General features: G+C 34.5%; 1 protein-coding gene across 3 annotated transcripts in view; it reads right to left on the bottom strand.

The window, feature by feature from the left end:
* Window positions 1-3,421: 3,421 nt before the first annotated feature.
* The window catches only part of ACAP2 (ArfGAP with coiled-coil, ankyrin repeat and PH domains 2), a 119,346-nt gene continuing 101,547 nt past the window's right edge, over window positions 3,422-21,220 (bottom strand). For 2 of the 3 annotated variants that reach the window (XM_016200028.2, XM_087818225.1), the window contains 7 exons: window positions 21,032-21,219; window positions 20,044-20,136; window positions 18,367-18,554; window positions 17,843-17,952; window positions 15,875-15,985; window positions 13,699-13,760; window positions 3,422-8,100 (listed from right to left, as the gene is read on the bottom strand). In XM_016200028.2, the coding sequence (XP_016055514.1) occupies window positions 8,000-8,100; window positions 13,699-13,760; window positions 15,875-15,985; window positions 17,843-17,952; window positions 18,367-18,554; window positions 20,044-20,136; window positions 21,032-21,219 (853 nt within the window). In that variant the 3' untranslated portion in view covers window positions 3,422-7,999. Of the gene's footprint in view, window positions 8,101-13,698; window positions 13,761-15,874; window positions 15,986-17,842; window positions 17,953-18,366; window positions 18,555-20,043; window positions 20,137-20,523; window positions 20,629-21,031; window position 21,220 lie in introns of all 3 variants that reach the window. The other variant, XM_087818226.1, reaches the window with a different exon arrangement.

The raw sequence follows: 21,220 nt of genomic DNA, 5'->3' as shown, positions 1-21,220 counted from the left end.
ACTATGCTAGAAACACCAAGTTCTAAAAAAATCTAAATATCAGTAACATATAATTTAGCAATCATAGCTTTTCGTGGGTATTTACAAAGACTAAATCCCAAATTTCCATTAAGACTTCATTACATGTTCCACAGAAGTCCCCAGCAGTGTGCTAGTTATTACAGCTAATAAGCAATTATTAGATTATAATGATTATTATAAGGGAGAAATAATTCTCAAATTGTGCCTTTTACTCCCCTGCACTATACCATTAATAAGGTGTTTTTTTGCCCAGCTGGGCGTGGCTCAGTGGTTGAGCGTCGACCTAGGATCCAGGCGATCAGGGTTCGATTCCCAGTCAGGGCACATGCCCGGGTTGCGGGCTGCGGCCGACCAATGGTTCTCTCATCATTGATGTTTCTCTCTCTCCCTCCCTCTCTCTGAAATCAATAAAGATATATTTTAAAAATAAAATAAATAAGGTGTTTTTTCCCTCTTCCCCTTACTCTAAAATTTATCCAACAAATATTTTATTCTTCAGGCCTTTGTAAGACCTCAGTACTCCTGGAATTTATGAATAAAAAATAAATAACAAGATCATTTAAATTTTACATAGAAAATCAGCAGACACAGGAAAATACTCAACGGACTGGTCTTACCTCAAGATTCTTTTACCCCCAATTCTTCGATCCTATGAAAAACTAATTTTGCAGCTTCCTGGAGAATACTGTTGACTGGAAGTTAAAACAGTGAGTTGAAGGTAGCCCGTGAGTTATTCAGTAGATACCAAGTGACTACATGCCAAGCATAGTAGCGTCTGAGAACACAGCAGTGAAAAGACTAGAATCCCTGCCCTCCTGGAGTTTACATTCTAGCTGGGAAAACAGACAAGAAAAAGAATGTAGGGTCAGCTGGTGATGTGTGCTGTTTCCTCAGCTTAAAATAGGTACATCTGGGTGTATTGCTAATTAGACAAAGAATTTTGGGGAGCACAATTACTCTTCAGTTCTAACTTTAACTTTGGCCAAGTTCTCCGACTTCTGACAGGAGGAGATGAGAGGTAATTGGTTTTTCCTGTTGTATGATTTCTACATCTGCAACATGGGGTAGATTATAAGATTTTTATTTTTTGTATTTACTACCCAATATTGTCAAGAATACAAAGAAACAGGCAAATTCCTTCACAGCAGATGAGGGTTTGTTTATTGGTACTTTTCTGGAGGACCCTCTGGCAATCCTAAAAGCTTTCTGGCCTCTAAGAGAACTTTCAGTACTCTCTTCTATCCAAACGGTTTCTCCCTAAGACCGTGGTTCTCAAATTTTGGTTAGCATTAGAGGTACCTCCTGGGGGTCTTAGTAAAAACATAAAGTCTCAGGCCCTCTTTATCTTCAATGAGTCTGAGCCTCACTGGTAACTGTTTTACAGACTCAAGTTTGAAAAGCACTGCCCTAGGCCTTCATCCAGCCAACTTCTCTTTCTGCTCCAGACCTTGGCTTAGATGTCACTGCCTCAACAAGTGGTCTCTAAACACTGACCAACCCAGTGTCCGGCTGAGGCCCATCCTTCTCTGCTTCAAGAAGGCAAGACTCCAAGAGAACAGGTGTGTCTACCTTTTTACCATAATATCCCCAATACCTAACACAGTGCCTGACTCATTGAATGAGCCACAAAAACATATCCACTCGTAAACCAGCATTATGAACCAGCAGTCTAGGAATTCATCCTGAGGAAATAGTTAAGAATGCACTCAAATATCTAGCCCTAAAGATAAAGCAGAGCTAGGTTTTTGATGCCAAGAAACTGGAATCAAATATTCATCAATAAAGGGGCTACACTAAAATGATGTTTTTAATGAAAGACATGTATTCAATGAATGCAAGTAGAATAAAAATAAAAAAAATGGAAGAACCTATAGAGACCTGAGAGACATATTAGCCAACTACATTGAATGAAACATGAATTCTGATTTGAAGAATCTATTTTTAAAACACACATTTGAGACAATCGTGAAAATCTGAATACTGACTATATAGTTTTCTAGTGTAAAGAAGTGTGGCATTATGATCTGGCTTTTTTTTTTTTTTTTTAAAGAGTCCTTCTTTTAGAGATACATAGTGAATGATTTGCTTGTTAAATGATTGGGGTTTGGTTTTTTAACAATCCCAGTAACAGAAAAAATGGGTGGAGGCATAGATAAAACGTTAGCCATGAGGTAATGGCTATTGAAGTTATTCCTCTTCTTTTTGTTTGAAATTTTTCATAATAAAGTATTTTTATAAATCCTCCCAAACTGATGTAGAATACTTAAGGACTTAAAAATGTGATTCCCATTTATTATGTGAAAGAAGCAGGTAACAAAACAGTGTGATTCCACTGTATATAAGCACATATACCCAAAGGTATGTAGGGACAGGTACCAAGGAAGTAAGTTTTCCCCTCGGTACTGAACCAACATAAATTCCTACAAGGATGGATATGTTCTATTATCTGCCATGTTCAAAACAGCAGTCACAAGGCACATTAGTGAGCTCTTGAAATGTGGCAGTGCGACAGATTAAACTCTTAATTTTGTGTAATTTTAATTAAATTTCAGTAGCCCCTTGGAGCTAGTGGATGCCATACTAGATATCATGGGCAGATGATGGAATTATGGATGATTAGCTTCTTTTTTACTTACTGTAATTTAAGGTTTGTTTTCATTTCAAACATTTACTGACTAGCAGTGTGGATTCTCTTCATAAAACTATTCTGAAAATGAAACCGAGTGGAATAAAGCAAGTTATATAGAAAAGTTTTATGTGTCTGCTTTCAATTTGCTTTTAAAAAGACAAAAGCAGAAGATTCACTTCCAAATCTGTTCTTTCAATCCCTCCATTCCTTCCATCTCAATTCATATAAAAACCTGTCTTTGTTTGTTTACTAAGACCACTGAGTGTGGATGTGTGGTGTAGATTAGAAACTTCAATATATATGTCAATCAAAATGGAAAAAGAAGCGAGGATCCCAAAAGCCTTTGTGGTTTTTATCAAATGAACTGCGAGCCAGACAACTCAGTGATCAGGCAGGAGAAAACGTTTAAAAGATCGAAATGGCCCGGCCGGGCATGGCTCAGCGATTGAGCATCAACCTAGGATCCTGGAGATCCCTAGATCACGGTTCTATCCCGTCGGGGGCGTGGGAGGCAGCCCATCAATGACTCTCTCATCATGGATGTTTCAACTCTCTCTCTCCCTTCCTCTCTCTGAAATCAATAAAGATATATTTAAAAAAAAAAAAAAGATCAAAATTGGTTTCTTTATTGAAGCAATCAGGAAATAGGAGCAATCTGGAGCAATCTGACGGGTGGAAAGGAACATAGGACCTTAAACATGACAGTTGTTAACACATAAGTCTGCAGTTGTAGTTTACAATAAAGTGAAAATCTGAGCATAAAACAACTGCGCCAGGGGTGAAATTTTTATTGACATAATTTTTTAGCATACAAAGTATTTAATCAAGTGTAGTATTTACAATTCTTACATAATGTACATTTTAGAATAACTATAAGGATAATGTACTTTGTTCCATTTACAATGACAAACTACAGTAAACCTACATTCATGAATTAGATACAAATCCTCTACATACTAATAAAAAGTAAATGACGTGTTGGTTATACATTCTTTAAAATATACCCTTTCACAGGTAGCAAGAAATATTACATGTAATGAGTCCTTATGACTGGAATGATCCAAAAATACCACAAAGCACAAGTAAACACATATAGAAAAGTAGCTCATCGTTTCCAAAAGGGAACCTTTAGCCTTTGTGTAAAATAAATGGTGTCAGCAATCTTTATAATGTAGCCAGCTTTCCCTGTTTAAAATTAACACCCAAAAGGTGGGGAGGGGTGTTAAGGAAAAATAAGAAAATCTAGAACATAAAATAGTGATAAGACCAATACAGAGAAAAGTTTATTTAATCAAACCTTGCTTCCCTCCCCCCCATTATCTCATTTTAAGTAGATAAATTTATGTAAACAGAAAAGGATATCCACAAAATCATATTTGTAGATGTCAGGATTCAACCAAACTGAATCCAAGCCCCCTTTAGTTATCTTCATCAAGAAATTTGTAAGTACAGACATACCTCATAGATGCTCAGGGACCACCACAATAAATCAAGTATTGCCATAAAGCAAGTCATAATCTTTTTGCTGGTCACATCTGTGAAGCGCAATAAAACGAAGTATGTCTGTATATGGTAAATTAAAATTACCTTTGCATAGTTTTGCTTTCATTAATGTTTGTTATTGCAAAAATGTGAATTTTCCTACAATTTAATGCCTTCAAATCCTAATCTATTCCTTCAAGGTAATTATATATCCAGATTCTCCAGAATATCTGCAGTCTTTATCAAAACACAAGGAAAGCTGGCAGCCATTATCAGATGTTGCTGCTTTACAATGATTTCAAATCAATTCATGATACAAATAAAGTGCCTCCAACTACTCAAGTAGTCAGTCAGACAAGGGTTCTGGTGTCATCTATGTCACCAACCAGCAAACCAGTGACCCCCTCTGTAAAACAAGAGGAGTAGCCCAGATCAAAGAAGAGACAATGTTGGCGCTCTTAGAGTAAGATCGCAGAAGCCCTACTGTGAAATCAGGAGAGATAAAATACTGTCAAAAGACACCGTGAACAGCAGAACAGTATACAAAGGGATATTGTTACAGTTTCACTTCACTTCATCGTACTCGTTTTATTTGTGAGGAGCTCTGAATCCAAAAAGAATAGTAACTATTAGTCAGTGCTCTTTCCACTATGTCATGCAGGTCTGAAGTCATTCTGGACAGACAATTCTATAGAAACATCATTTTTCCAGCCCATGTCCATTGTCAAAGGTGCTATCAAACAGAAAAGTTAATTTGACAATCTAAGAGTGATATGGAAATGTGTTATTATTTAAAATGGGTAGTAAATTTAGTCTTAAATACAATTTGATCGATTGTGACCATACTTTACATTTATAAAATTATATTTCTAAAATACTGCTTAACACATCACAAATTTGAGTTGTCCAGATTATAAAGGTATACGTTTGTTATTGTTTTTTCAAAATGGACTCATGAAGAACCAAACTACATATTCCAAATTAAATCTATACATTTTGGGAAGCGAACAACAAAGTTCAATAAAATCTATAGTGAAGACCAGTATAAATTAGGCAAACACTATAACGAAATTCTTGAATTTCTAAGGACTGTACCAAAGATAATTTTTAAAACCTTATAAAATTACAATTAACTACTCAATTACCTTTAGTCTAGTTCTAACATGAAACTGCACCTAATGAACTCCTCATAGTGCAAACAATATTCCTATTTTGATATTAATCTAACTTTTAAGTTAATAAGCTAATGATGTAAGCTGATGATACAGCTAACAGAATAAATGAGAATCAGAAACTATCAGCAGATCAGTTAGGGAAAGAAAACAAAGGGCAATCACGATGACCTATGAAGCCCAAGAGTATGATTAACATTGTTTACACTGTAGTTTCTCATAACGCACTGAATAATTCACAGGTAATAAAATTCAGATTTGTTACATACTATAAAGAAAAGCCATTAGTTGGCACAGCTAAACTTACCCTGGTAAGAGCCACCCTACTTTGTAACTATTTGTAACTATTATACTTTATAGTTTTGCTGTTTACTGTATCATTTCTGCCAAATTTAATCCAAATTATGTGCCCAGCATATTCAAAAAAGTCAAGCCACAAAAATGTATTTTTGTAGTACCAGACTGCCTGTACTGTTAAAGATTTTGCTTTCTCTAAAAATATTCAGAACCATGATCAACTTTAGTGTACTTTAAATACATCTCTACCCATTACATATAAGTAGACACTAATTTCTGCCACATTAACAACTCATGACTCAAGCCACAAGAGGTAAGAGTGTCATGAAGGATTGCTTTCACAGCTAGAGATCCCAGAGGTTTTCTGAAGCACCAATGGCTGGATCCAGAAGGAAACTGCCTAGGCTTCCTCAGATAAGGGTTAGGAGCTTTAGGAGTGAAGTCCTAGGATTAAAACAGAAAGAGGCACTTCAAAGGAAAAGTGAGGCGCTCTTTTCTTCTTCTTTTTTTTTCTTTCCTTCCCTTTTCCTTCCTTCCTCGTTTGTTTCTTCTTTCTTTTTTTCCTTTTCTTTTTCTTTCTTTTCTTTTTCTTCTTTCTTTTTCTGTTTGTTTTCAACATATTTCCTTATCATTGAGTTTTTAAAAAAATTGATCTCAAATTACATTCTAATAAAAATGTTATAAATCAGACTTTTGCCAAGCCAGATAATCTGTGACTCTGAGGTGAAACAGAGATTTCATGTTCCTGTTATTGTTTTAATTACAATACAAGGCTTTAGAAGTTAGCATTTTCTTAGAAATAATTCATAAATAGTTTTTATTCTTATCTAATATGCAGTGATTATTACTAAATAAGCATTATATGCATGCAATTTGGCCAAACATGGAACCTTTATGTGATGTGAATTTATTTCGGTGTAATTCCTGTTTAGACAGATTCCATTTTGATGGTCAATTAATTTATAAAACTCTAGTTATTAGGGGGAAGGGATGTTAGAAAATGTACTTCTACCCAATCAAATATTATTTACCTACTTATCTGATAACTCAAGTTTAAAAACCTCCCTTATTTAGAAACAGTATGAGCAATAATAACACATGTAACTTGTACAAGAAGATTAAACTTAATTGTTGACAATATTACAAAGAAACCATAGGCAAATTACTAAATTATTTTATACTCTTGACAAGATATGTCAACCAAAGATGGAATCAGACTAATTTAAAGCAGATAAATGGTAAATTTGTATATCCATAATACTTTGGAATTTAAGGGTCTGTGATTCATATAACCAAATACTAAAGCTATATATAGATGTTACAATTTAAAAGAATATACACTGTGTACACCAAGGACACAGGATAGATGTTGGAAAAATTAAAAGGCAATTTAATGTCATATTTTAGTTAAAGCTAAGAAAAACGTGAAGTTTTTTTCTCCCTTTACAAAGAGGTTTTTCTTTCACAATGACCAACAGCAAAAATGTATCTTGAGAAGGACAAATTTCAAATATAAAAATGTTCTACATTATTTAATAAATCAGTTTTTCCTCTGAAAGTTATAATCTGACGAAAGCATAATTTTGCAGCATTCAAGTAACCTTTGAAACACAGTTTTATTACATCAATAAATTTGTCAAGATTTTAAGAAGTCAACCCAACAATGAATAACTACAATTTCTATAACTGAGAATCTTTTGGTGATTTTTAAAAAATTGTTAAGGGCTTCTTTTTGCTTTATAAAATGGAATAAAACTGAAGGACTGAGCTGTATCTACCTGTACAGCCACTGACCATATGTTAAAGTACTGGACAACAGCCAGACACCTAAGGAGTATAACTGCATTTATGAGCAAATGCGGGAAACATACTCTCTCGTTAATAATTAAATTCCATATTGTGTATGACAGCTAGGCTACCAAAACAAAACAATTTCTGAACCACTAAAAATTATCCAGGAAACTAAAGGAAAGATATATTCTTGAGACATGCAGGACGGTCGGCTCCCAGTGATGCAAGACATGCTTAACTGAATGACACTAGGCACAATGCATAGAAGAAAAAGCAATACTACCATCCACTAGCAAAAAAAGAGATTTTTGTCTAAACTCTTAGGATCTAGTAACCTAAAGATGATCTAAGTCTAGAGTCAGCTTTTATCTATAAAAATAGCCCTTTAAACAGGCCCTTTTCCTTTTTTGAGGTCCTAAAGTAGGCTTCTCTTCAAACTACTAAAGCCCTGTTTTACTTTATACCAATGAATGGGTGGGTACCTTTTTTCCAAACTACTCAACATCAACTAAAATTAAGTAGAATTAAAGTAGTAAAAATTTGTGAGTTTTCATATCCATACATTAGGAAGTCACCAGATTTAAATTTTTCCCCTTCTTAAAAAAATTCAGAATTTCTGTGAATCTTGCTGGAAACGATTTAGTTTTTCTGGATTATTGGAGGCCATTTGGGAAAAGTCACGAAAAATGTCCTGATAAGTTTCATCACCTGCATGAAAGTAAAATAAGGACACTTTTAAAATTTATACAATGAAAAAAATTAATAAACATTCATTTTTATGACTCGTAACTATTTAATAATTCATTATATTAAAATTTTGTTCAGATGAGCATTTTTGAAAGAAAAAAGATGAACTAAATATAAATGCTGGAAAAATATATAGTGAAAGAAAAAAAACTATACCTGAAAAAAGCACCTCAAATGCAGCCACAGAGGAAAGTTCAGAGTTAGAAAAGAGCAAAGATGCAAGTATTTTAAAGCAATGTGCAGAAATACATTTATTAATACACGAGAAATAAAAGTCATTCTAAGTGAGGTATAGTAAACAAGGCATTCTTTAAGTAAATATTTCCTGTGACCGAAAGGGAAGACCCAAAACAAACACTAAGTGTTTCCGATGGATGCAAGTTATTAACAAGACAAAACAGATAGTAAGGGGAAGGGGAAAAAGCCAATTTTAATATTATATTTTAATTAAAAGGCATTTTAAATTAAATAGCATGTGAAAAAGAAATTCTTAACTCTAACTTTAATGCCTAACTAAAACTAATGCACCTAATCCACTGCTTACTAAGCTTATAAAATGATAAAGCCTAGAAAATGACTATAAAATCATAATTTCACATTTAGTCAGAAGTTTTTTATTTACTGTAGGTCATATGAGCAAGAATGCTATGACAAAAAGGGGAATAAATACCAAAAACATGTTAAATTAGAATAGACATATATATATACATATAATATGCTTGTAGAGAAGTAGATTATATATATTGATGCTATAGCTGACTGGATACTATATTTCTTGTCATCAGAAATTAAATATATACACACATACAGATTATTCCTCAGATAAAGGATTTGCATAAAATAAAATCTTATTTTCAAGATGAGTCATCCATCATGAATGCTTCCTATTAAACATCAGCTTTATACAGAAGCTCGGCATAGTCCATTTTCAAGATTTAGCCTGTCAAGCACTATTTTACATGACTATTGTTGCAACATGACTTTATAATTATTTCCCAGAATATACCTTGCATCCATCTTACTACAAACTCATTTGCTACAGTTGCTGTCAATAGTGCAGTAAGTTCTGTCAGCTTTTGAAAAGTGAGATTTTTGAGGCAACAGATGTCATACCAAAAGCTAGAGAATTAGAAAAAAGTTTGGGAGGGGGATAGAGATCCAGTAAAAAGGTCTAAGAGCATAACCCAAATTTTTCAATAAAAAATTTTTAATACTTTCAATATTTAGTCACTTTTAATATTTAGTCTATGTAAAAAGCAAGTTATTAAAATCTCTCTATATTTTTTCATTTAACCCTGGAAATTTCTCATAACCTGAATCAATCAATCTACTTTAAAAAGAAAAAAGTAAGGAGAGAATCTTAATAGGGTTGGCTAAGAGTAACATCGAACTCATTGTTGCTAAAATAATAAAAATAAAAGTTGGTATGCTGGAACAACTGGTAAGACAATCCAACTATACCCATGTGGAAGTTAAAAGTTTACTTCCACATTAAAAAGACAAACTACAATCTATTCCCATTTTTAGCCATCTTAAAATATATAAAATAAACTGAGAAGAGACCAACATTAAATATCAATTAAGAAACCATACAAAATATTTAAAATTTTTTCTTATCTCAGATGTTGAATTAAAATATTCAAAATATTTGTTGTAAACATTATAAATATTTTTAAAATACTATTTAAACTGGAGAGTTTGGAATTTTACTTTCCAAGAAAGTATAAAGTGCAGATTATAATACAAAAATACCACACTGATTCTACCATTCGACACCAGAAGTAACTTAAAGGCACACATTATACATTCAAGAAGAAACAGGAAGAAGGGTCAAGCAGACACTAATGCCAAATAGTTTACAGGTAGCACCAGATAAGCGTTCGTAAGTAGTACAACAGTGCAATGGCAATATATGGCTTCTACTGTTAGCAATGCATATTTTGTATAACAAGCTGTAGGATTTTTCTTTTTGTGGTTTTTCAGTTTTCATTTTAAAATCATCTAGTACCTATTACAAATCTACTAAGTACATTTTAGTAGAACCATTGTACCATGCAAAACAAATTATAAGATCTTTTATTCACTGAATTAAAAGCTTCCTTGAAGGAAAGTGTTGGTGCTACACTAATCATTGGTTTCACTTACTGAATACATTTTTAAAGTTGCTACAATACAGAAGGAAGTCTCACCTTCACACACACAAGAAACTTTTTGTTAACATTCAGTTTCTAATAAAACACTAAATAACAGACTATCGATATACCTTTCTTAGGCTTCAAAATGTGTGGTCAAAAAACAAACGTTACAATAACACGAATGACTAAGATAGTTAATATAGTTAACACAAATTGACTTCAATGTGATCCTTTACATTTTAAATCTAATTTTAATCACTTAGAATTTTTTCCAAGGAAACTATAACTTGTCTACACTAGAATATATAAACAATAACCCAGAATATGATGCCCTGGAAAGTTCACAGAAGTATATTTAACAGTTTATTATTGATGGTAAACTAATCGCCCAATATTTTTAGTGCTAAGTTATATCCTTAAAATTACTTAACCTCACTGTATTTCTCTTCAGAAAGTGAACTTCTCTATGTGCCTGGAGAGTTCTGAGTTGTTAAAATGTGCACTGCTGTGTTTCCGCTGATACTTTAAAACAGTTTTTGATTTTTGGTACTCAGAATAGCCACTGCGGCAGCAGTTACAATGACCCAATATTTTGTTGATTTTGCTCTTGAGCAAAGAGATGGCAGCAGGTGAAGCCCCACCTCCAACTAATCCTGCCCCTTCTGTGTTGATTACAGCCCCCCTTTTGTACGGATTAGATCAGTGATCAGCCTTTGCCAGCAATATACTCACATAACATAACCAGTAGCGGTTAACTAAAGCAGTGATTTTCAACCAGCTAAGAAAGTACCAGCAATCAAGAGGAATCCTAGAACCAGAAATTGGACTGTGGGAACCACCAAACTGGTTTCCATCAATTCAGAGCAGGGCATGGTATCTCACACACCACCCCTAATCCAATTCTCCTAAGAGTTGCAGTAACTGATAAAGAGGGATAGATAAATCTTCCCTTCAGGAAACAGGTGCTCTTAAGGTCACCTTGCAAAAAATCCGGAGTCTGAGGTCAGGGTTGTGAACAGAAAATTCAGAAGTGGAGTTTCCTAGAAATAGTCCATGATTCCCAAAGATAATATCTGAGTCTTTTAAATGGTAGGGCTCTTCATTATCAAAAGATTGAAAATAACTGCATTTAAAAATTATCCAGAATTGTGAGGTCTTCTTTCATATGGTAGGCAACAAAAAAGTATCTAGATAAAATAACCAATCAAAATCTATGAGAAAAATGTACAGTGATAGGCGAAGGGGGAAAAAAGACCTGCTGCCTAAGCAAACGTATCTGCTTTCCAAAGACTCATCAAGGAAAAGAAAAACAGCCAGAGAGCAATTGCTGTGCCATTTCACCATGTCGCCTGTATAAGCATAAAATTGTTCTGCTTTAAATATACGACTCTCTAAATAAATCTAATTAGAAAAATTGGAAAAATCTAATTATCAAGATGATCCTCAAATAGATCAAAATTTCACTTTATTCTGCTGATATACCATTTCCAGAATTCTAATCTATTTTTTAACCTCTAAACTGAAATTTGAGAGTAGTAGGAAAGTTTGTTTTTAAAATGAGGCTTTGTTTTCCAAATTTTCATTCAAATAAATTGCAAAAGTCTATTTTTCTACAGATGAGTGGAAAGTATATACTCATAAACTTATACATAAAACGACAGTGAAAGAGACATATGAATGCTCCTAAATGGTGACAGAAGCCCAAGCAATTTGGGTGGAACTAGAAGTTGCAAGAACATAGAGGCCCTGTCCTTTCAAGCTTCCCAACTCCAGAGAAAAGTCAACCACTGACCTTCTGACTAATCAGTTGGGTGTAACTTCATCAGCAAACACCTTAAGGAAAGAGCAGCTGACCAAACATTTAAGTTTGAAATTTCAGGGGGGAAAAAATTGTTTAACTTAAAATCTTGAAGATCACTCTTATCTCATAAATATTGGCCATAGCCTTTGAATAACTTTTATTTTAAAGTGCTTAAACACAAAGGCCTCAAAAATGGCCCAGTAATACTATAACTTAAGTATATGTTACGAAATATTAACATTTAAAATCTAACATTCAAGTTTAAAACAAATGGGTGAAATTCAGAATTAACACTGAGACCTCACCCTTAATCAGCTCTCTTATATCTTGGTATATCATGAGTCAGCAGCACTGTTTGATCCATAGGATTAAATGGGACACTCTAGATTAGAAGTATCTAGATGAAGTTCCTCTATTCTCAAAGTTACTTGTTCCCTCTTAAATTAGACCAAAAATAAGTAGTCAATACAGTCCTCTGAGAAAAGAATGGTCTCATATTTCTGTTAATTATATGTTATCTGATCAAAATAAAAGTAAATGGCTGAAGCTAGTAAAGTACAGAAATTTCAAAACATATTTAAACAAAAACAGATATTATCAACCTGCTTTTAAATAATATATTAATATTCATTAAAAAATCAAATATACTGAACAATTTCAATTATTTTAGTTATGAATTCCAAAGATGTCTACTATGTACATGAATTTAAACAGGTACATTAGTAACTCATGTCCTCGAATTCCTAACATTGCAGAGCCAGTTATTTGATGTTCACCAAAGAGAGGAATCTGACCACAGCATTTCTTCCTTTTCTCAGCATCGCCACTCAAGGGTGAAAATTACTCCAAATGAGACAAGCTGATCCTGAGTTAGATTTCTCTAATAGGAATAAGTCTACTTTGCCATCAGGTTCATGAAATACTGTTCCAAAAACTTCCATTTATCCACAGATCTTGTACGACTGCTTGGGGCAAAGCTACAAGGAAAATGAGGCCTTTTCTCTCTACCTTTTAAACTTACTCTACTCCCAGTATGGACTTCCTAACCTCCTGGTAAATTTTATTTTAAACCTTCAATTCATGATTATATCACAGTACAAAACTCTTAATTCATTTGCTAGGTATTTTCCATACTGACTTTTTATTTGCGAAACATGGTGATTTGTTTTTTCCCTGAACACAATTTATAGAAATTCCCTGAATAACAAAAAGAAAACCATTTTCTTATATTCACTTGACAGTTGAGGAGAACCTCAAAGAGAAAATGACTACTGTGCTGCTATAAGTGTATAAAGATGTTCTCATCCCGTTCACTTCACTGGAATGCATATGGAAGACGTCTGTACGGCAGAGAAAGAGCTCAGCAGCCAGGGTTAAACACAGCGAGTGACTGGGGACCGTAATGGCAATAGCTGAGGATATTTAAAGGCCCAGGAGTTAACCACCCCCAAGGATTCAATAGGTACAGTACATATTTAACAACTCACAATTTACAAGTTATAAAAACTCTCTAATATTTAGTTAGTTTGCTAAAGAACTATGAGTCTTCCAATTGTAAACTAATAAACTCCTGAATGCATTTCTTATACTGCATTTCGGTATGGTTATTAGTAGAATATTGACCTGGCTGTCCATAAAGTCCTTCTGATTCCCGCATCTCTTCATTCATTCTTGCTAAACGTAACCTAAAATTAAACAAAAGCACTTTTAGATGAAGTTATACAATATAAATATTCATAAACTAATGAATTATATAAGCAGGTAAAACGTGTACTAGTATAATTTTTTTAACCCATATTTGCCACTAAAATAAACAGCCTTTTATTTTATTAGACCCAGCCATCTGAGATATAAAAATAATTGTATCTCGCTTTACACAGTTCTCATGAGAGAAGACAGCAAGTGCATTTCAGCTTTATTTAAGCAGGATTCTTGCAGCACCTTTGGCAGCTTGCTTCCTCCAGACCCCTGAGCATTCCTGGCTTCTACAGCAGCCTATCAAACTTTAGCCGCCAACTGCTGAAACTATTGCTTCTATAGCATGGAAGCAATGGCCTGTCGTAAGTTCATTCTGGTTCACCTCAAGGTGAGGTAGTTCGGGACATATAAACAGTGTGTACTATCTCTAAATACTGGGAATATACTTTGATATACAAACATAGTAATGACCATGGGTGACCAAGATTTTCCCAAGGTTACCACACCGGCTGTGCCTTCTTTTTGGGGTTATTCATCCTGGCAGCAGGGAGACATGCATCACTGGGTTAGGAAGATTCGTCCCATTTTCTTACTGACTTTAAACGACATTTCGAAACAGAGAGATGATGCCCTTGGTACCCCTCTCTTACTATGTACTGCCTTACCAGACCTCTATCACTCCCTTCCAACATGTTCCTCCTAGCAACACAGCATCTGACGTGGGCTTTCCCGATCTCCAGAGTACCACAAATCCCTTCCATCTCCATTTTCAGCCAATGTGTGAATTAATAATGGCGCCGAAATCCTCCCTCTAGCATTTCAACTTTTCAGAGAGGACGTATATTTTCAAAAATTATTTAAGTGAAACTCAAGTCTTCACACGAAGTAATACGAGAAAATTTAGGTAATTTGTTAACAGGTTACCTTTGAGGAAGAGGGGCTATTACTATAAAAACTGGCTGGGAACACTGCAAAATCAAGATTCATTTCTCTATACTATCCCTATCTTTTCTTTAATAATTTACCTTTTTTAAATTGTAAATCTATAATGATTTAAATAGTTCTAAAATTTCCTTACAATAGCCTGCACAGTAACAATAACCCCTCCAGTGGGAAAAGAAAATTGAGCACAGAGAAAGGATGTGGGTTTTTTTTAATTCAGCAGGGGTCAGGGTAGGGTGATATATTGCAAGTCAAGAATTCTCAGTGGGAGCTCAGGAGTTCAAGGCAGTCGTGGGAGTTTCTCCTTGCAAGTGACTGAGATTTAGTAGTGTGAATGGAACTGTCTCTACTCATATAACAGAGGATCAATAATTCTGGGCTTCATTCAGCCCAGAATAGAAAGAAGAAGTAACTGCATACAACATATGCTTGAGATTTCCTACATAATAATGACAAGTAGGTGAAATCACATTTCTAGATTCCAAAGTAACAAATAACTTTGATCTAAAATGATCTCAAAAATCATTAACAGATCATATTAAGTTGTATTCAAATATTCAAAAATAAGCACTTTTAGCTTAAAATAGAGTATTTTTTAAAAAATAAGTACAAACAGATCTATAAGTATCATCGTCCAAAAGCAGTGCAACTGCAATAGTTACTAACACCAATGCAGGTGTCCTCCCTAATTTATAATCCTTCAATTCTCGAAGTAGCAAGATAACTGCCTGTTACTGTACCAATACAATCTCCATCACAATATGTACTAAGACTTAAAGAATCCATTTTAGAGAAATCATTGGTTTTCTATTCCTGTCATACAGGATAACAGAAGTGGCTAAGAACATGGGTTTTAGAGCCAGAATTCTTGGTTTCAAATCCCAGCTCTACCACTTACTAGTTTTTCAAATTATCTGTGGCTTGGCTTTCTTATAAAATGAGGCTAACAATAATAATACCTCCCTCATAGGCTTGTTGTGAGAACAAAATTCATGTATGTAAAGTGCTTAATACCTTTAATGTACTTAGAGAAGTATATGGTATATAGTAAACAACCGGCCAAGTTTAAAGTTCATACCTACACAGGAAACTCTACACTAAAACCCTATACAAGTGATATATTGCATGGGAAATAAGAAAATAAAAAGAAAAAACTTACAAGGTCACTATATCAGCATTGGCTGCTTCCACAGCTATACTCAATGGGTCTTTCCCTTCTTCATCAGGGGCATGTTGATTGGCACCTCGTTTTAGGAATAAACATACCTGCCTGTTTTAAGCAAACAGCATTTTTGAGATAATGCTAATAAGAAATAAGTTAGTATTTACCTTAAAAAATAAAAAGCACTACCTAACTTAAAGAAATAACATTTTCATTAGCAAATTCTTTTTTTTTTTTTAATATATCTTTATTGATTTCAGAGAGAGGAAAGGAGAGGAAGAGAGAGAGATAGAAACACCAATGATGAGAGTCATTGATTGGCTGCCTCCTGCAGGCCCCCTGCTGGGGATCGAGCCCGCAACCCGGGCATGTGCCCTGACCGGGAATCGAACTCCGACTGCCTGGATCCTAGCTCGGCGCTCAGCCGCTGAGCCACGCCCGGCCGGGCCATTAGCAAGTTCTTATTCATTCTACAAATATTTATTGAACACTGACTCTAATAATAGAAATTTACCATAATCAGCATTTTACAAGTCTAGAGACATTTTCATATTTAACGTTGCTATATGGCATAATAGGATGTATAAATTATGGTCTCTACCCTCAAAGAATATCATAAAAAGATATACAGAGATATCTATAAACTTACAACAAAAATCACTCAAGGTCATTATTTAGGGAAGAAGGAAGCCAAGGTAATGTTAAATCACAATATATTAATGATATATACAGTAGCAGAATAGGAAGTAATCCTTCCGCTATACTCCACAAATATTATAACTTGAAGAAGTTGATAAAAATTTTAAAAAATGAAAGAAAGAGTAAATGGAGTCCATGAAGTAAAATGGGAAGAAGTATGATTGTTCAAGAAGAAAATAGAGAATGAGTTAAATACTATCGTTTCTAAGTATAGAAAAGTTTTTATGATGAAGTTATTGAACTGAATCTCTTGACTGATAGAAGGAAAGAAAACAAGAGAAGATGCTATAAATAAACAGAAAAAATAACAGCTTGCTTGTCAAGGTAATAAATTGGATATCCTGAGATGTTTTATGAAAGAACAATCACCCATCCACAAACTTTTCATATAAGGACAACATTGGGACTTCATCTGTACCCTCTAATAGAAAATCTATTTTCATGGCATTATTGTTTTGTGAGTCTAAATATTGCTCCAAGAAGTTACAGTATCAATAGCACAGATTAAAAATTTACCTTAAAATTTGACTTTAGCTACCCTGTGGGAAAACTAAAATGTACAAAGTTATAAAATATGTGTTATGTACACAATGTATGTATACATGCATAAATAAAACACAGACTTAAAGCTGTTTGACAAAAATTGCCATAATTTCACTAAGTTTTAAATATTGAAATTGATTGATATAAATGACAAGTGAAGTTCCAAGTAAGCTTTGGAATTTTCTTATCTAAAAAGTAACAGATTTTTTTCTGAATGAGATTTTAAAAATTTCAAATTCCATCATGACACTATAAGTCATAGGAAAGTATCATTTTACAAACTCTGCCTACTGGCCTTAATCTGAGAAAAAGTTTGTGATCTAGCAAAAGACTTGTATTTTACACTCTTTCATTACCAGAATTCTCTTCCATTAAGAAAAACAAATTGATAGCCCTGGCCGGGTAGCTCAGTTGGTTAGAGTGTCATCCTGATAATCCAAGGTTGCAGGTTCCATCCCCAGTCAGGGGACATACAAGGATCAACCAATGCATGCATAAATAAGTGGAACAACAAATCAATGTTTCTTTCTCTCTCTCCCTTTCTCTCTCTCTAAAAAACAAGTAAAAAAGAATTTTAAAGAAAAAAAACTGAACTTACACAAAGTGATACTCAGAAATTACTACTAGCTTCTTCTATTTTCCAACCCATCTCTTAAAGCAAAACATTATTTCAAAGTAATTTTTCAAGTAAAACCTACTTAAATATGTAAGCACTACACTTACCCTGTGTGCCCTAAGACAGTGGCATGGTGTAGTGGTCCCCGCCCTTGTACATCTCTTTGGTTTACATTAGCACCATTCTGCAGGAGAAACTCGCATGTCACCAAAGAGCCCTTAGAGGAAAGAAGAAAACAATGTACAAAAAACACACAACAATATATTTCCATTAAAAACAGTGTTTACTTTATTCTAACAGCTTTCTAATTCATTCTCCTCGAAAGAGAAAATACCCCCCAGTAAAAGTAGAAAAATGATAAATTACATTATTTCTTCCCAAGAACTACTTCTAAGTCAATCTGCAGTTTGTGATCTAGCAAAACACACTACTTTCATTACCAGAATTCTCTTCCATTAAGAAAAAAAACTGAGCTCACAGAGTGATGCCCAGAAATCATTAGTAGCTTCTTCTTCAATTTTCCAAACCATCTCTTAAAACAAAAAATAATACTAAAGCCATGTTCTGAATGAATTGTTCTTTTACATGTTTTACTACTAACTACTGAAAACCTCAAGGTACAAATTCATACCCCTAACACAGCCTGAATAAGTGGTGTTGCTTTGTTTTCTTCTGAATTAGCCCAGTTCACATCTGCACCATGAGCCAAAGCCTCAGCCATTTTAGGAAGATTTTTTTCATACGAAGCCCTATAAAGCTGGAGTCCTGGATTAAGATGTTTAGAGTCAAGAAACACAGAAGAATCTTGCCTTTCTCCCTCTGAAAAGCAAACATAAACACATCGTCAAAAATGAGCTCCTGGGGGGGGAAAGAATGGGGAATTACTGTTTCATAGGCATGGCGCTTTAGTTTTGTAAGATGAAGAGTTCTGTGGATGGATAGTAGAGACAGTGAGTCACATCAATGTGAACAGACTTAATACCACTGAACTGTACACTTCAAAATGGTAAGATGATAATTTTACATTATGTGTAACTTACCACAATTTTTTTTTAAATGAACTCTTAATTGTATAACAATGTGAAAGCTGTGGCATGAGGAACCACTAATTTAACAAAATGAGCTGACTGGAGATTTTCACAAAGATATTTTATTTCCAATAGACTAGTCACTCCCCAAGCAGTCAACTTTCTTCTCTTATAAACACATAAAAAGTTGGTATGTTAGGTTTTCGTGGTCTTGCCACTACCCAATAGGTAGGTTAATCACTCTACTAGATTAAAATTAGGTATATTCCTATAAGCCTAGACTTAAAGACTGGAAGAGACAGTAAGAATCCCTAAAGAATTTTACTACCAGATGACACCTTACTTTAGTCCTAGGATGATCCAACACCATCAGAATTTGCAGTACAAGGAATTCAAAGAATCTGAAGAACACTTACTACCCTGAGCATTCTGCAAGACCAAAATGACTAAAAATCATGAAGGAGAGAATATAGGAGTAAAGCACAAGTCAGTAAAGCACAAAAAAAACTCATGGAAGGGAGTTGCTGATCTCTTTCTCCCAATAAGAAAAAATAGCCACAAGAAAAGAGAAGAGTAATAAGACATACATGGAGCCTGGCCGGCGTGGCTCAGCAGTTGAGCATTGACCTATGATCCAGGAGATCGAGGTTCAGTTCCCAGTCAGGGCACATGCCCAGGTTGTGGGCTCCATCCCCAGTCAAGGGTGTGCAGGAGGGAGCTGATCAATGATTCTCTCATCATTAATGTTTCTATCTCTCTCTCCCTCTCCCTTCCTCTCTCTGAAATCAATAAAGACATCTTAAAAAAAAAAAAAAAAAAAAAAGAGACATATGTGGATTAAAAATTATTCTTAGCTAGTCCTGGCCGAGTAACTCAGTTGGTTATTGTCCCAGTATGCCAGGATTGTGGGTTTGGTCCCCCAATCAGGGCACATATAAGAATCAACCAATGAAATGCACAAATAAGTGGAACAAAAATCAATGTGTCTGTTTATCTCACTCTCGCTCTCTCAAATCAATAAATAAATAAAAATTTAAGAAAAAAATGTTCCTTAGCCATTGACAAGGTACTTTTAGCATATATCATGAGGCTCAGAAGACTGTATAGCAAGGAGAGAACTTTCAAATATGAAAAGAGCTGCCTTTTCATTTAACTGTATCACTCCTTCTTCCAAAAGACTAATCACTTCCTTTAGAAACTATTTAACCAAGACTAGGCATTTAACACATGCATTTTTCAGCAAATAATACCAAATAACACTGAATTTCACCAAAACTCACCAGGTTCATATAAACTATTGGCTGACACTGTAGAGGGTAAAGATTCCCTTCCATCATCAGAGCTCTGCTGTATTCCACTGTCATTACTTTTGACTGTTTAAAAGAAAAATCAGCTAGTGATTTTTAAAAAGTCATTAAGAAAACAACCTCCCACAAACAACAAGGGTTTAAAATTAACTCTGATACACCAGTGTGAACTCAGCCACCACAAGTAGAATACATTTAATACAATTTTAATCCTTTTGAGCACTTAGCTTATCAAAATATGAATCAATCACAAAGCCTGAAAATAAACTTATTTTCAGAGTTGTAATACATCTCATTACCCCATTAGATGTAAGGGGTAGTGAAAAGCTTAGCTTATTGTATGACTGTAAGTAATGTGTAATCCTGAGACAATGGGTGACATCTAGAGAAATGGCCACAATGCACAATGACCACTGGCACAGACTTGGAATGCTCCACAAGAGTAGTACTTACTACTACGTAGTTTTGAAGAGGTATCAAAGTAGGAGAAGAGTGAATCTAGCTCATCAGGACAGAACAGAGACTCCCGCCTGGCCTCGTCGCTATTTACAGCAACCACTGGGGACATGCAAGTTAGCAAAGCACAAAGCAGGCCATAAGAAGGGAAAAGGGCAGGAAAAAAACGTTACTGGGAAAAATTTAGAAGGAAAAAATAGGAAGGATGTTAGGTGGTTAATCAGATAGTTAGGGCTTTCTGCCATGATAGATTTATAATTCCCATCTCCCCTTGCATTTTAAGCAGTTTTATTCCTTAGAATATACACATTACCTAAAAATCTGAATTACCAAGACCTATTTAAATTTAATAGTTTTAAAGACAGAGAAATACAATTTTTCCTTAGAATATGTAGGAGAAAATAGTTTTTGGCACTTAAAAAATCTACAGTGGCTACTAATTCAGATATTAAGAAAGTGACATCAGCATTTGAAAATATTTATATACACAAGTAAGTTGTAATACCTGAACTTGGGGGAGATGCTCTGACTTGGTCACCTGGCCCAAGTTTAGAAATGCTCAGCCTCTTTTCTTCGCACCTTTTGGAGAACATCTTTTTTTCCTGCTCAGGAGGTGATGATGATATAAAATATTTATCCACAAATTTCCTCTCCACATATTTTGCTTTGATATATGCCTGTTTCTCCTGTGTGC

The sequence above is a fragment of the Miniopterus natalensis genome, chromosome 6 (assembly GCF_054644295.1).
Source record: "Miniopterus natalensis isolate mMinNat1 chromosome 6, mMinNat1.hap1, whole genome shotgun sequence".
NCBI classification, from domain to species: Eukaryota; Metazoa; Chordata; class Mammalia; order Chiroptera; family Miniopteridae; genus Miniopterus; species Miniopterus natalensis.
Note: the sequence above shows the minus strand (reverse complement) of the source record. Positions and strands in the feature narration are given on the sequence as shown.